Raw genomic sequence first — 14393 nt, 5'->3', positions numbered from 1 at the left:
GAAGGTACTGGTATCCCGAGCTACTCAGTCTGTCGATCGATCCCCTGATACGACTCCCTCTTCAGGAGGACCTTCTGTCGCAGCAGCAGGGGATGGTCCTCCACCCGAACCTGTCCAGTCTCCACCTCCAAGCTAGGAGATTGAGCGGCGACAGTTGATGCCGTTTGACTTTCCTCCTGAAGTCTGTGATGTTATTCTGACAGCCAGGCGTCCCTCCACAAAATCGGTATACGCCTGCAGGTGGAACAAATTTGTGGCATGGTGCACAGCAAAGGCTGTGGATCCCCTTTCTGCCCCTCTTTCTGAAGTTCTCCTCTTTCTTCTTTCCATGGCCCAGCAGGGCTTTGCTCTGGGCACTCTCAAAGGTTATCTTTCAGCTATCTCTGCTTTCTTACGGCTTCCTGATCAGCCTTCTCTCTTCAAATCCCCTGTTTCTCGCTTCTTCAAGGGCATTACTCACATGTTTCCTCCTGTCCCTTTTGTAATGCCTCAGTGGGATTTGAATCTGGTATTGACGTTTCTGATGTGCGCTCCCTTTGAGCCACTTCATAATTGTCCTCTTCATCTTTTGATGCTTAAGACTGCTTTCCTGGTGGCCATCACCTCTGCTAGAAGGGTGAGTGAGCTCCAGGCTCTCTCTTCTAAGCCGCCTTTCATTTCTTTCCATCCGGACAAAGTTGTTCTCAGAACTCGTCCTTTCTTTCTTCCTAAGGTGGTGACTGCCTTTCACATTGGGCAGTCTGTAACGTTGCCCACCTTCTTTCCGCCTCCGCATCCCTCGAAAGAGGAAGAGAGGCTCCACCGTCTGGACCCAAAACGGGTGCTGTCCTTCTATTTGGATCGCACCGAGCAGTTTCGGGTGGACGACAAACTCTTTGTAGGTTACGTGGGCGCTAAGAAGGGACGAGCGGTGCACAAACGAACCATCTCTCGGAGGGTCGTTTTGTGTATCAAGGCATGTTACTCCTTAGCTAAAAAGGAACCTCCTATAGGGCTTAGGGCCCATTCTACTCGGGCCACAGAAGCTACCACTGCCCTGGGCCGGGGAGTCCCCTTGAAGGACATATGTCAGGCAGCAACGTGGGCCTCGCTGCACACGTTTGCCAAGCATTATTGCCTGGAGAGCAAAGTCCGGAGAGACAGCTTCTTTGGCCGTTCTGTTCTCCAGGACTTTCTGGTGTGATCTTGGTTCGCAGACCCACCACCGTGGTTGGTATTGCTGGGGTATCTATTCTAAGGTGAGGAATCTAACTAACGTGTTTCTTTCAGATGAACAAGTTACTTACCTTCGGCAACGATATATCTGTAAGAAACATTCGTTAGTTAGATTCCTCACCGACCCACCCATCCTCCCCGTTCTGCGAACCGATATCTAGGGTTGAGGTCATCTCTTTCAGGGCCCTAGCATTTTTGGGCACCAGTGTCGGTCTCTTGCATGGCTCTGCATTCCTGGCGCGGAAAGCTATGTACAAGAACTGACGTCAGCGCGCGAGGGCGGCGTCTAAGTACTCCGACGTCATCCCGGCGCACAACGCCGAAGACGGACACGGAGCCGCAGACTACACCTAGCGACGCGCAAGGGTATTGCTGACGAAAAACTTTCCGGATCCAGCCTGACGCCTGGGGTTATTCTAAGGTGAGGAATCTAACTAACTAATGTTTCTTACAGATATATCGTTACCGAAGGTAAGTAACTTGTTCTTTAGGTCAGCGCATGCGCTGCTCTGCGAGACATTTAGTAGGTGAGTTTTCAAAGTGCTACTGGCTGGCCTAGGGCTTGCGTTCATGCGAACGCGCACAGCCGGCCGCCATCTGTCTTTCACGGTCATTAGCACCACCCGGCCGCACGTCGCGCAGCCGCCATCTGCCTTTCTTATCTCTTGAGACTTGGTAAACTTGGTAGCAATGTACCCTATTTTCATTCTCCGCTTCCTTGTCTCTATTTAAATCCTGTCACGGGATACATACCAATTGTCATTTTTTTCGTCTTTCTCCTTGTTACAACAATGATATTTACTTCAATAATAAAGTTACTTTTGCAATGGAACACAAGCCTTCCCTCGGTCGCGCAATATTGTCATTGAACTTAAACAATAAAGTTACTCTTGTTATAGACACAAGCCCTCCCTCTGTTGCGCCGCTCTACTTGAGAACGTTTGTACACTTCCAGTTCCAATTAGATTAATGTTCTAGTTTTAAATAGCGCTTACGCAGTATCTTTAAAAGTGACCTCCGGCCTTTTCAATCACTTGTCCTTATCCGGAACACAGTGATCGGCCGTGAGGAGTTCGGAGCACAAACGCTTATGGTAAGACCCTGTCCGGGCCTTTCTCTTACTTTAAATCCAGTAAACCACTGCTCAATTTTGACTCGCCGATCTATTTCAGATCTGTCTTTGAATTCTTCCGCCATCCCGCACAGATTGACCTCACGGCGCCCTCTACATAACTTAAACCCACACCCCAGTAAATATTTCATCAATACTTTACAGACTGTGTATCATACTACTACTTGTTTCCTTTGACTCTGCTCACGGTGCCACCTCCCACCCACCGTTGCGTGGTCGCGCGGGCTCTGGTGCACTTTTGCTTGTTAGGTCTCGCCTCACCCAGCGCATGCGCTGGTCTGGCGAGACTTATTGAGAGGGCTCCAAAAAGTGCTACCAGGCCAGCCTAGATCTACAGTGCATGTGCGCGGGTGCGCGCGCCGCTTTTACCGCGATTACTTTCACTTTCGCGTCCGCACGGCCGCTTGGCATAGCCAATAGGTCTCGCTTTTGGGACCTTATAAGTGTTTAGTTATGCAACTGTTGCATGGCTAAACACTTATAAGGTCCCAAAGGCGAGACCTATTGGCTATGCCAATGCTTGTTTTTATTGGATCAGTGACGAGTAGTTTTGCATCGCATCCTTAAAGAGATGGTGGGAAAACTCAACTTGCGCTATCAAACATGTTGCTTTGTTTCCAATCCAAGGGATAGTTTTACTGAATTATTATTATGTGCGTTGTATTTTCCGCATGGCCTGGTAACTTGCACTGATGTGTTTGGCCACCTCTTCGGATGAGCTCATCTCTACCTCCAAGGCTTGTTCAATCAGCTGTGGGGTAAAGATAATACGCTTCCTGTTTGACCATTGACAACGCGTCGACCAGCCGGAGTTCTCCGTGAACCTCTGCTTCTGAATCTGAACCCTCTGTGTGAGCCACATGTCGACACTTCAAGACCACGCTGTGACGGCTCAGCCTTTCACCGCTGTGAGCGTGATAAAATGAGAAGAAATGTTGAATTTAGAATGGTATTTTAATACAAACAATTTATATGCTAAGTTCTGAGCACGCTGAGGTAGTTAGGTTGATATAATTATACGCTGCAACCTGTGCCCTGCACATCAAACCACGTCATGCAGACGAGATATTAGTGTTGACTCGAGCAGTGTAAGACGATTCCTCACTGCATCAGTGCAAAGCGCTTTTGCAGCTCTGTGTCTGAGACTGTCGGACTTGTTTTAATTAGAAGCCTGCGCTCTGTTTGCCCCCCCACTCTTCTCAAGTGTGTGTACACGCCTCGCGGTATTCAGAACTGTTTGCTTTACAGCGCTGACATGCGCCCAGAAGCTACTTCATGACGCTAGTATTAGAATGTCGGACAATAAGCAGATGTAGCTTCTAGAAGTTTTAAGTTTTTTTTTTAATTTATAGCCCTTCTTTTTAGGTTGTACACAGCTTTGCTCTGCAGAGTGGTGATCGATGCGCGGAAGCAGTACGCGTGCACTCATTACTGGACATTTCACTGCTTAAAATAACAAGATATATAAACTGCAAAATTTTGCCCGGAGGCTGCAACAATCCTTAAATACTGCGTGGGCGGCTGCACCCCCAAGACCCATTGTTCAGTTCGAGTGTAACAAATGGTCACAAATTTATTTGCAGAGGATAACACCATGTGGGCAATTGAGGAGACACTGCTTATAAAAGCTATCCCTCCAAGTACACAACAGGCAGTGTACTCGCTGGACTCTTATCTTTCACAAACTGTGTACTACCAACCGATGGCAAATCGGACTTGTGAAGTCGCCAGACTGGGCCCCTAATTTTACTGCTATTTTGCCACCAAATAAACACCTCCCCAGCTATCTCCATTTGAAATGTTTGCAATTTACGTGTTTAAAATGCAGACATTTGGCTCGTTAAGAGCTGCACAGGAAGCCTTTGTAATGCAGCGGGGGGAGAGGGGGGTTCCGTGAAGCCTGGTCTCCACTGGGGGCATTCAAGGACGGGCCTGCAGCGTTCATAGAGCTCCGTCTAAGCCCCTGCTGGGACACTGGCGGCCCCTTGCTTTTATCAACCCTGGTTGTCAATTTTAACAGCTTTAAAGGGATTAAACGCCCCTTCTGCATTTGAAATTAGCTGCGAAACGCGAGAGCCCGGCACCAGTTATTTTCAACTAACTGCTCATTCAGTCCGACTATTTTTATTGACATTTTGGCCATGTTTAGCTCATTACTAAACGAAGACTACGAGGCCCAGAATGCAGAGGAGAACGGACTGGTTTAGCTACACACAGATTTACCTGGCAGCATTGAGAGCAGCGTGGGAGCATCTTTAATTTTGGCGTGAAAAGAAAATTCTTAGAGGTTAAAAAGATTAATCCAAGAAGACAGTGCAGACCAGGTGGGATCAAAATGGAGCAAATGAACCGCCTGCAAGGTGATTTTCATGCAGTCTTGTCTTTTTCGACCATCACCCCGCCGTAAGCATGGTGTGACTTGTGTAACTACTTTTTCTCCATTATAAACATGTTTTAACCCAGGATGCTCGGTGATACTAGTTTCCATTCCGCCTGCCCCCACTCCTCAAGCTCATCTACTCCTCCTCAACCTCCACTCCCCCCTCTCTTCCGCCACCTCCACTCCCCCCTCTCTCCTGCCACCTCCACACCCTCTCTCCCGCCACCTCCACACCCTCTCTCCCGCGCCTCCACTCTCCCCCGCGCCTCCACTCTCCCCTCCCCCTCTCTTCCTTCACCTCCACTGCCACCTCCACTCCCCCTCTCTCCTGCCACCTCCACTCCCCATCTCCCCCTCTGCCTCCACTCCCCATCTCCCCCTCCGCCTCCACTCCCCATCTCTCCCTCCACCTCCATTCCCCCTCTCTCCCTCCACCTCCACTCCACCCCTCTCTCCCTCCACCCCGCCCCTCTCTCCCTCCACCCCGCCCCTCTCTCCCTCCACCCCGCCCCTCTCTCTCTCCCTCCACCCCGCCCCTCTCTCTCTCCCTCCACCCCGCCCCTCTCTCTCTCCCTCCACCCCGCCCCTCTCTCCCTCCACCCAGCCCCTCTCTCCCTCCACTCCGCCCCTCTCTCCCTCCACTCCGCCCCTCTCTCTACCACTCCCCCTCTCTTCTTCCACCTCCACTCCCCCTCTCTCCCGCCACCTCACTATCCCCTCCACTCTCCCTCTTCCCACCCCCCACTCTCCCTCCTCCCACTCCCACTCCCCCTCCACACCACCTTCCACTCCACCTCCACTCCCTCTCTTCCTCCACCTCCACTCCTCCACCCCTCCTCTCTTCCTCCACCTCTACTCCTCCCTCTCTCCCGCTACCTCACTATCCCCTCCACTCCCCCTCCTCCCACCCCCCCTCCTCCCACTCCCACTCCTCACTCCCCCCTCCTCCCACTCCTCACTCGCCCCCTCCTCCCACTCCCCCTCCTCACTCCCCCCTCCTCCCACTCCCCCCTCCTCACTTCTCCCCCTCAATCCTTCCTCTCCCGCTACCTCACTATCCCCTCCCCTTCCTTCCACCCCCCACTCTCCCTCCTCCCACTCCCCCCACTTCTCCTCCTCCCACTCGCCCCCTCCTCACTCCCCCCACTCCTCCTCCTCAATCCCCCCTCACTCCCCCCTCCTCAATCCCCCCTCACTCCCCCCTCTCCCGCCAGCTCCACTCCGCCCCACTCTCCCTCCACCCCGCCCCTCTCTCCACTTCCACTCACACCGTCCTACCTCCACTCCCCCTCTCTCCCCCACCACCACACCCACCTCTCTCCCCCTCCACTCCACTTCCCTCCCTCCACCTCCACTACCCCTCCATCTTCTTCCCCCTCCCTCCCTGCACCTCTACTCCCCCCTCCCACCTCCACCCCCCCTCCCTCCACCCCCTCCACCTCCACCCCCTCCTCCCTGCACCTCTACTCCCCTTTCCCTCCACTCCCACCCTCCACCTCTACCCCCTCCACCTCCACTCCACTCCCCTTTCCCTTCCATCCACCTCCACTCCCTCCTCCCTGCACCTCCACTCCGCCCTCCCTCCACCTCCACTCCCACCTCCCTCCACCTCTCTACACCTCTACTCCCTCTCCCTCTACTCCCACCCTCCACCTCTACCCCCTCCACCTCCACTCTCCCTTCTCTCCACCCCCACTCCCCCTTCTCTCCACCCCCACTCCCCTCCACCTCCACTCCCCCCACCACCTCCACTCCCTCCACCACCTCCACTCCCTCCACTCCCCCTACCACCTCCACTTCCCCCTACCCCCACACCTTTACTCCCACCTCCACCCCTGCACCTCCTCTCCCTCTTCCTCCACTCCCACTTCCCTCCTCCTCAACTCCCTCCTCCCTTCACCTTCACTCCCCCCCACTCCCTCCACCTCACTCACTCAGCCCCTCCCCCCACCTCCACTCCCCACACCACCTCCCTCCGTGCACCTCCACTCCCCCTCCTCCCACCCCCTCCCTGCCTGCACCTTCACTCCACTCCTCCTCCACCCCCTCCCTCCCTGCACGTCCACTCCCCCCACTGCCCCCTTCCTTGCATAAACCAAAAAACTAGAATACATTTTTGGTGTTAATTGTTGTTTTTATTACGATACTTCAGTTGTATATAATGCTGTCCAGGTTATATATAGGGTGACAAATGGTTATAACACTTTTTTAACTATAACTTATAACTTTTAAACATGCTGCACAACATTCACAATGCTCTGCAACACATATTAAAAACGTTAACAAAGCCAGTAGCTCTCTCTAAACCCTTATAAGGCCCTAAAGGCGAGACCTATTGGCTATGCCAATGCTTGTTTCTTCTGAAACAGTGTGCCTTTTTCTATGCCCTATGCATTCTATGTGTTTAAACTCTGTGGGCCCTGCACTCGACAGATGTCTGGTACGGATCAACATTCTCTTGGCATGTGGCGCTTGGACAAGCAGAGTGTGATGCCTACCAGCGCTTGAATTGGAAGGTGCTGCGGGTGCGACAAATGAAGCTTCTGACGGTGTGGTTGTCACAGGCTCCCAGTTCCTCGAGGCGTCTGTTGACTTCCCGGTCTGCAGTTAGCCAGTCCAGAGGTAGTTCCTGTGAGCGTTGCTTGAATCCCGTGGTTATCAGCAGCGGTCCCAGTCCCCTGCTGCGTCTCATGTAAGCTTTGTCTGAGGGGATGGAAGTCATGGCCTTCTGTGTCTCCTTTGACTCGTGATGCAGATTTCGGAGACTTTTCACACCCTCGTGCTGATGCCTCTGCACAGAAGTCGCTCCAGTGCCTCCCCACTTTTCCTGGAGACAGGGACACTTGGACCCAGATGTAAGAGTATTATAATGCTCTTCATCTCATCTTTGTACCCTCGCCTTCCTCTAGAGCGCCTGCGGATCCCAAGGAGGTCATAGGTGCAGGAACTGCGACTTCGCTGGTGGGTTCGCTCTCAGCGGCTGTCTGGGTTTTGTACATAGTGGCGCTGGCCCACTCCAACACAATGTGGGTGGTTCCCCCGACAAATATTTTCATGGCACCCTAGAGCTCCGAGCCTGGGTCAGTGCCCGACACTGTTGAGTCTTGAGGACTCGGCTTCCCCTTGCCCCCCTCTGTCTGCGTTGCTGTCGGCGCCCTTCAGCGCGCTTCCACCTTCTTATTCCGACATCAGTACGGCGCAGATGCGGCACTGCTCGACATAGTTTGTGGAATCAATTGGTTGAAGTTCTGTAGGTGCTTTACTGGAACAGTTGGTGGACGGACACGAGGGAGTGGTTTCTTTAGAGCAACTAGTGCCTATGGCTCCTCCTATATTGGACACGCTGTATTGCTGAGTTGGGTGAAGCGAGCGAGTTAGATTAATCCCCTGCTTCTACTCTTCTATCTCTTCCTGGCCGTGCCTCGGAGGCCACTAGTTTTTGGCGGATGTGTTGAAAACAGTGGCTGATACCTAACATTTGACTATGGTGGAGAAGTCTACAGAAGCTTTCCTTGAGGTCCTTCATCCTGGCAAGATAGGAATTGAACCAGTGCTCCCCTTTTGTGAGGCACTTTATGATATTTTACTAGGGGCATGGGCTAAATCCGAGAAAGGTATGCCTGTGGACCATGCTATTGTCCACAAGCACCACCCTGCCCCCAAAGACCACGCTTGCTTTATTCGTCAGACGACACCACAGTTTCGTGGTTCAGGCTGCCACAGCTTCCCATGATGTGGGCCATATTCTTCATTCTCCAGTTGACAAAGAGTCCTGAAAGCATCACTCTTGTGAAAAACGAATCTTCTCTTTCACCAGTGCGGTGTTACGCTTCACTAACACGATTTGTGGCGTTTTTAACCATGTCTTATGGGCTTTTCTAAGACACACAATTGATGGTTGTAATGCATAACAAATCAAAACAATCACCCCCAGTCAAGAGATCCGGTTTTAAATCCATTGTTCTTCTGCTCACCATGCCACCCCAGTTTAGACCCAGCCATGTGCAAGCCAGTCTTGACCCTGTTCCTCATGGGAACAGTCCAGCCCGAACTGCCATGCCAGGTCCTCCCTGGTCCAGAAATAAGCATCCTGGGACCTGTTTCGGGGATTCATTCCTCATCAGCCAAGTTAGCTTGAATCCAGTTGCACAGTGAGCCCGGGACCCACATACCCAGTGCACATAGGGCGAGAAAGCAAAAGAGACACAAATGATGGATGGAATGCAGAAAAAATCAAAACATTCATCCACAGTCAAAACTCATAGTTCTTTTGCTCACCATGCCACCCCAGTTTAGATCCAGCCATATGCAAATCAGTCTTGACCCTGTTCCTCATGGGAACAGGGAGCAAACAAAATCATGGATTTAGGGCTAGATCTCTGTACTGGGGTGAATGTTTGACATTGTTCAACATTCTGTCCATCAATTGTTCTTTTTGCATTTGTCGCCCCCAGTGGGACGGGTATGCCCAGAAGTGGTTACGTGCTCTCCTTGCCACTGGATTCAAGCTCGCCTGGCTGATGAGGGGTGAAACCCTAAAACCGATCCCAGGATGCTTGTTTCCAGTCAAGGGAGTACCTGGCCTGGCAGTTCGTGCTGGACTGTGCTCATGGGGAACATGGTCAAGACTGATTTACATATGGCTGAATTTAATCTGGAATGGCATGGGGTGCAAAAAACCTATGGAATTAGACCCAGATCTCTGAATTAGGGTGAATGTATGATATTGTTCAACATTCTGTCCATCAATTATTCTTTTTGAATTTATGGTATTCCTTTTCGCAGCTATTGCCATTGTTTCCAGAGGCTAATAGGGACAAGCTGAATCAGTTGATTTTGGACGGATGCCAGCCAGCCAACTGAGTCATCAGGTGTGGTAAGGACACCACTATTTTTAATTGGTTGAGTCATGGCGTCTATGGTAGCATTACGCCGGCACGCATGGCTTCGGACTACTAGATTTTCAGAGGCTGTCCAATCAGGTTTACATGGCATGCCGTTTGATGGTGTTCACTTATTTGGTGCCCACGGAGACGCTGCCTTATTTAGATTTAAGGACAGCCGTGGAGGTTCAGACCCTTAGCCTGTTCCCTTCTCTTTCTTTTTATTCTACAGTTGAAAAGTGATGTCCCTCTATAAGGGTTTCCCTTTCTGTCATTGGTATCACAACACTGTTTTATGTGTTTTATAGTATCAGTCACTAGATAGGATGCTCCTGCTTTGGCAGACCCTTTTTAGTTCAGTTTCTCTGGTGTTGGTGACAAGTTGTTCTTCTTTATACCCTATATGGGTTTTTTCCTACCCATAGGTGGGGCTTTCGATTCACTCTGCTGTGGGAATCCTCTTGAGAAAGAGAGATTTAGTTATTTTTCGTGCAACATCGAGCACTTGTGCTTATTGCCCTTAGTTCTTTTCATTGTTTGTGGGTCTAGGATGCTCCTAATCCTGCACTATTCGTACGCTGGAAACTCCGTTTACACTCCCATGGAGTTTTTTCCTTCTGTAATCCTTCGATGCAGAGATTCTTATTAGTTTGTTGTAGATCACAACGTAGTTTTTCTTGTGGCATTTCTTTTATGACATTGAGGTACTCTGAGCCCCTCGGTTTGTCACTCTTCTCCTGTGGGAAGAAGGATGTATTCTTCTTTGTGGAATTTGGTGTCGCTCGCTTCTATGCTGTTTTATGTCACTACTTCCGGCTGGAGGTTGGATATAGCTGTCTCCTTGTAGACATTTTTGTTTCCTCTCTATTATGCTTTCTTTTCTCTATGCCTTACAGCAGTTGCAAGGTCATTGTATGGACCTATGATTGACTGTTCCTTAGCGGGAATACATATGTGTATATACGTTATATATGTGTATTTATGTGCGCTTCTTTGCCTTATGATCAGATTTGCTTTCCATCACCTGTCTTGTAGGCAATTAACCTACCTGGATATCCCGATCTTGACCTTCTTGGTTGCGTATATTTGTATGTGTTTGACAAGCGTTCTCTTTCATGTCTTTTCAGCCAAGTCCCCTGCACTATTCTGCAGAGGGGCAATCCACTGTTATATAGCCTGTTGCTCAGAGCTGTTTTCAGTTCCATGTGTCTTGGTGTGTACACGGGTTCCCTTAGGGTGTTGCTCGTGTCTAATTGGACAAAAAACATTTCACCTACATATATATTAGGACGGTGTTTACGTTTTCACATTCATACATCCCAAGATGGTGCAGGGTGTCTTTTGAGAAGCCTTGGCTAGATCTAGTTTCTACCCTCAGGAATGTGAGGTGTTTCCCATTTGGAATGCTGGGATTTCCTCCAAGACACTCAGGAGAGGCATTCCAGCTGGATTGAAGTGATGGACTCCTGCAGTTCTGCTCAGCAATACCTCTCCTGTCTCAGGTTCTGAAGATTTGAAAAGACCTGGCCAAAGTCATCTTGATTGCCCTAAAGTAGCTCAGGAGAGTGTGGTACAGAGAGCTTCTGAGCCTGAGCATTTTCTCTCTGACAGGCTTCCGCTTTGAGAGGACCATCATTCCCAGCAGCAGGGCAGGATCCTGTATCAGAAGCTCCACAACTTAATCCTCCTTGCGTGGTGATCGATCAGCGACAGTTGAATGCATTAAATTGCTGGCCATGATGCTGGGTGTTATCCTTGCTGGCTGATGCCCTTCCACAAAGTCCATCTATGTTGGGTGCTGGAACAAATGTGTTGCCTGGTGTGCTGTTCGAGACACTGCACCTTATAGAAACCAAACTTTCCAATGTTCTCTTGGTTATACTCTGTTCAGCCCAGCAAGGCCTTGCCGTGTATGCTTTACATTAAGATCTATTACGCACGGTTCTATGACAGAAGCACTCAATGCTAAACCACGCGGGCCTCAACAACGCAGTCCCAATAACGAATGCGTCTTAACCATGCAGACCTTTACCACACATGCTTTTACCGAACAATTTTGTTGGAAAGGCATGATTGATAAAGGAATGTGTGTTTAAGATGCATTCGCTCTAAAACTGCCCTCCAGCCTTTAAAACTGTCCCCCCTCCCACCCTGAGCCCTAAAATTGCCCCCCAGCCCTGAGCCCTAAAACTGGCACCTAAGTCGTAAAAATGTCCTCAACCCCATCCCCACAGGCCTAAAACTGACCCAGCCCTGAAAACTATCTCGCGCCCAGCCCTGAGCCCTAAATCTTGGCCCCCACGTCCTAAAAACTATCTGAGCCCTAAAACCAACCCTAAAAACTATCCCCCCACTGCCCCAAAACTCAGCCCCACTTACTAGACAGCGTCCTGTAGCTTCCTCCCCCGATCCTTCCTGTTACTCTCCCCGCCCATCCACACATCTAGACGGCGCACTGCCTTAACCACTTATATGCGTGGTTAAAGCAAGCGTGATTCCGCTTGCGGGGAAATGGCACGAGTGGCTCAGCCCACGTTGTAAATGCCGTTTCCTGTTACGCCAAGAAACAGTTCTACCGGATGCCTGAGAGCCCCTTACACCAGGACTAAGGCTGTTAATAGCGGGGGGTGCCTGTTATTGATATTGGCCTCGCTTCGACTCAGCATCAAAGCAGTACTGCCTTCAGTCATTTCCCTGAAGGTGACTACTGTGACCTGCAGGAATGTTTGGTCTGAGTCCACTCCCCGAGTCTCCACTTTGGAGAAGTACCACTTTGGTATTTAGACTAAAGGTGAGGAATCTGCAGTTAGACTTATCCATCAGAAGAGCAAGGTACTTACCTTCCCTAACGCTCTTTCTGGTGGGAACTCTAACCACATAACCCTCCTCCCAGTTCTGTGTAGTGGTGTCTTTAAAATCTAAAATGTCCCAAGCTAGAGACTGCCACACTGTCTCCAGTAATTGTTCAACGTTCCCCCATCTGAGGGCACGGAGAAGGAAAGATGCATACTGATGTCAGCGCGCAGGGCTGAGGCTTACATGCAGCTTCTATTGCTTACGGTTTGGATGAGCCGCATGACGACATCTACTGGTACGTTGGAGCCCTTCAGGCCAAAGTTCTGTGGATGTAGATTGGTACCTGGGTATATTATAAAGGTGAGGACTCTGTGGTTAGAGCATCCACTAGCAAGAGTGTTACCGAAAGTAAGTAACTAGTTCAACAGTGTAATGCATTAAATGTGTTAAACGTTCAAAATATTTCAAGTTTTATACCTTTGTTTCAGGGATTTATACGTATATTCTGCTGTCGGCTATGTAAAGTAGAGCTTCATCTTGACTGTTGGAAAAAGCTGAAAACAACTGAATACTCTGACAAGAATGACAAGGTAAGATATACAATATACATAGCGCATTACTAGAATATTTTCCTAAACACTTCCTGAATGTAATGAGATATTTACTTTTACTTATACATGTGCAGGCTAGCTTGTTAGGTTCTATGCGTGGGGAGTGATATTGAGCAGTACCCATTCAGGTATGCCAAATTGGCACCTGCAGAAGAGAAGCATTAACAAAGAAAATAGGTGAGACTTTTGCATAGAACAAATAAACAAGTCTGGATACTGAGTGGTGTCAAGACTTGGAGAACACACTGAAGAAACAGAGAGCTGTCAGCAGTGACAAATTAGCAGCATTCTTTCCTTAGAGGTGCAGCGAATTGACTTCCAGTTCTACTACAACGTGATTTAGTAATAAACATTTATAAACCAGGTCGTCGAACGGTAAGCACAGTATGCTGTTTGGCCTAACCAAAAGATCATGTACAGCATAACACTGTTAGCCAAGGACAGAGTCTGAAAACCAGCTCCTCTGGAATGTATTCACCATTTGATGTAATATTCCAGGAAAATATCATTAAGGTATATGCAAAGACGTGTTTGCTTGCCTATGCCTTGGTCATTGTACCTTACAGGTTACACTAGCATCTTTTTTAGGCTAGTGTGTCCTTTAATGGCCTGTGGCATTCTCGGTGAAGAGGAGAACCCCCTCAGCCTTAACACAGAGTACCTCCCCTTTGATTCTCTATAACAATACTCCATATGGAATGTTGGGCTGCCACTGTCGTCGTGCTACCTCACGGATTCACTGAACAACGACATTGGTTTTGGCAAAACCCCATCATTGCCCCTTCTATTTCTTGACTCGTAGTAAGCTGAATAACGAGGCTGTTACTAATTGTGGAACCTCCTGAGGCTTGAGCCGGGAGTAGCGCGAATCGCGTTTTTAAAACTGTAATTGCTTCGTGTGTGTTTTTTAACTGTTGCACTTACCGCCCTGAGCACCAAAACCTTGCTACGAACCCCCCGCTGACAGCTGATCAAAACGCTGCCACCGGCGAGTGTCTGTTCGTCCCCCTGCCGCCATTGACCAGGACACAGGCCACGCCCACCGGGATAGGCCACGCCCCCTTCCTCTCCACCCGGTATATAGAGCGCGCTGATTACAAGCGCTGCCTGTTACTAATTGTGGAACCTCCTGAGGCTTGAGCCGGTAGTAGCGCGAATTGCGTTTTTAAAACTGTAATTGCTTCGTGTGTGTTTTTTAACTGTTGCACTTACCGCCCTGAGCACCAAAACATTGCTATGAACCCCCCGCTGACAGCTGATCAAAACGCTGCCACCGGCGAGTGTCTGTTCGTCTCCCTGCCGCCATTGACCAGGACACAGGCCACGACCACCGGGATAGGCCACGCCCCCTTCCTCTCCACCCGGTATATAGAGCG

At 50.0% G+C, this 14393-nt stretch overlaps 1 protein-coding gene across 3 annotated transcripts in view; it reads left to right on the top strand.

Annotated features, from left to right (window-relative positions):
- LOC146801783 (E3 ubiquitin-protein ligase TTC3-like) overlaps window positions 1-14393 on the top strand; it is a 1211260-nt gene that overhangs the window by 383323 nt on the left and 813544 nt on the right. For all 3 annotated transcript variants that reach the window (XM_085621275.1, XM_085621274.1, XM_085621273.1), the window contains exon 23: window positions 12895-12996. In XM_085621275.1, the coding sequence (XP_085477401.1) occupies window positions 12895-12996 (102 nt within the window). The remainder of the gene's footprint in view (window positions 1-12894; window positions 12997-14393) is intronic.

This window comes from Triturus cristatus, chromosome 8 (assembly GCF_964204655.1).
Source record: "Triturus cristatus chromosome 8, aTriCri1.1, whole genome shotgun sequence".
Lineage (NCBI taxonomy): Eukaryota > Metazoa > Chordata > Amphibia > Caudata > Salamandridae > Triturus > Triturus cristatus.
Note: the sequence above shows the minus strand (reverse complement) of the source record. Positions and strands in the feature narration are given on the sequence as shown.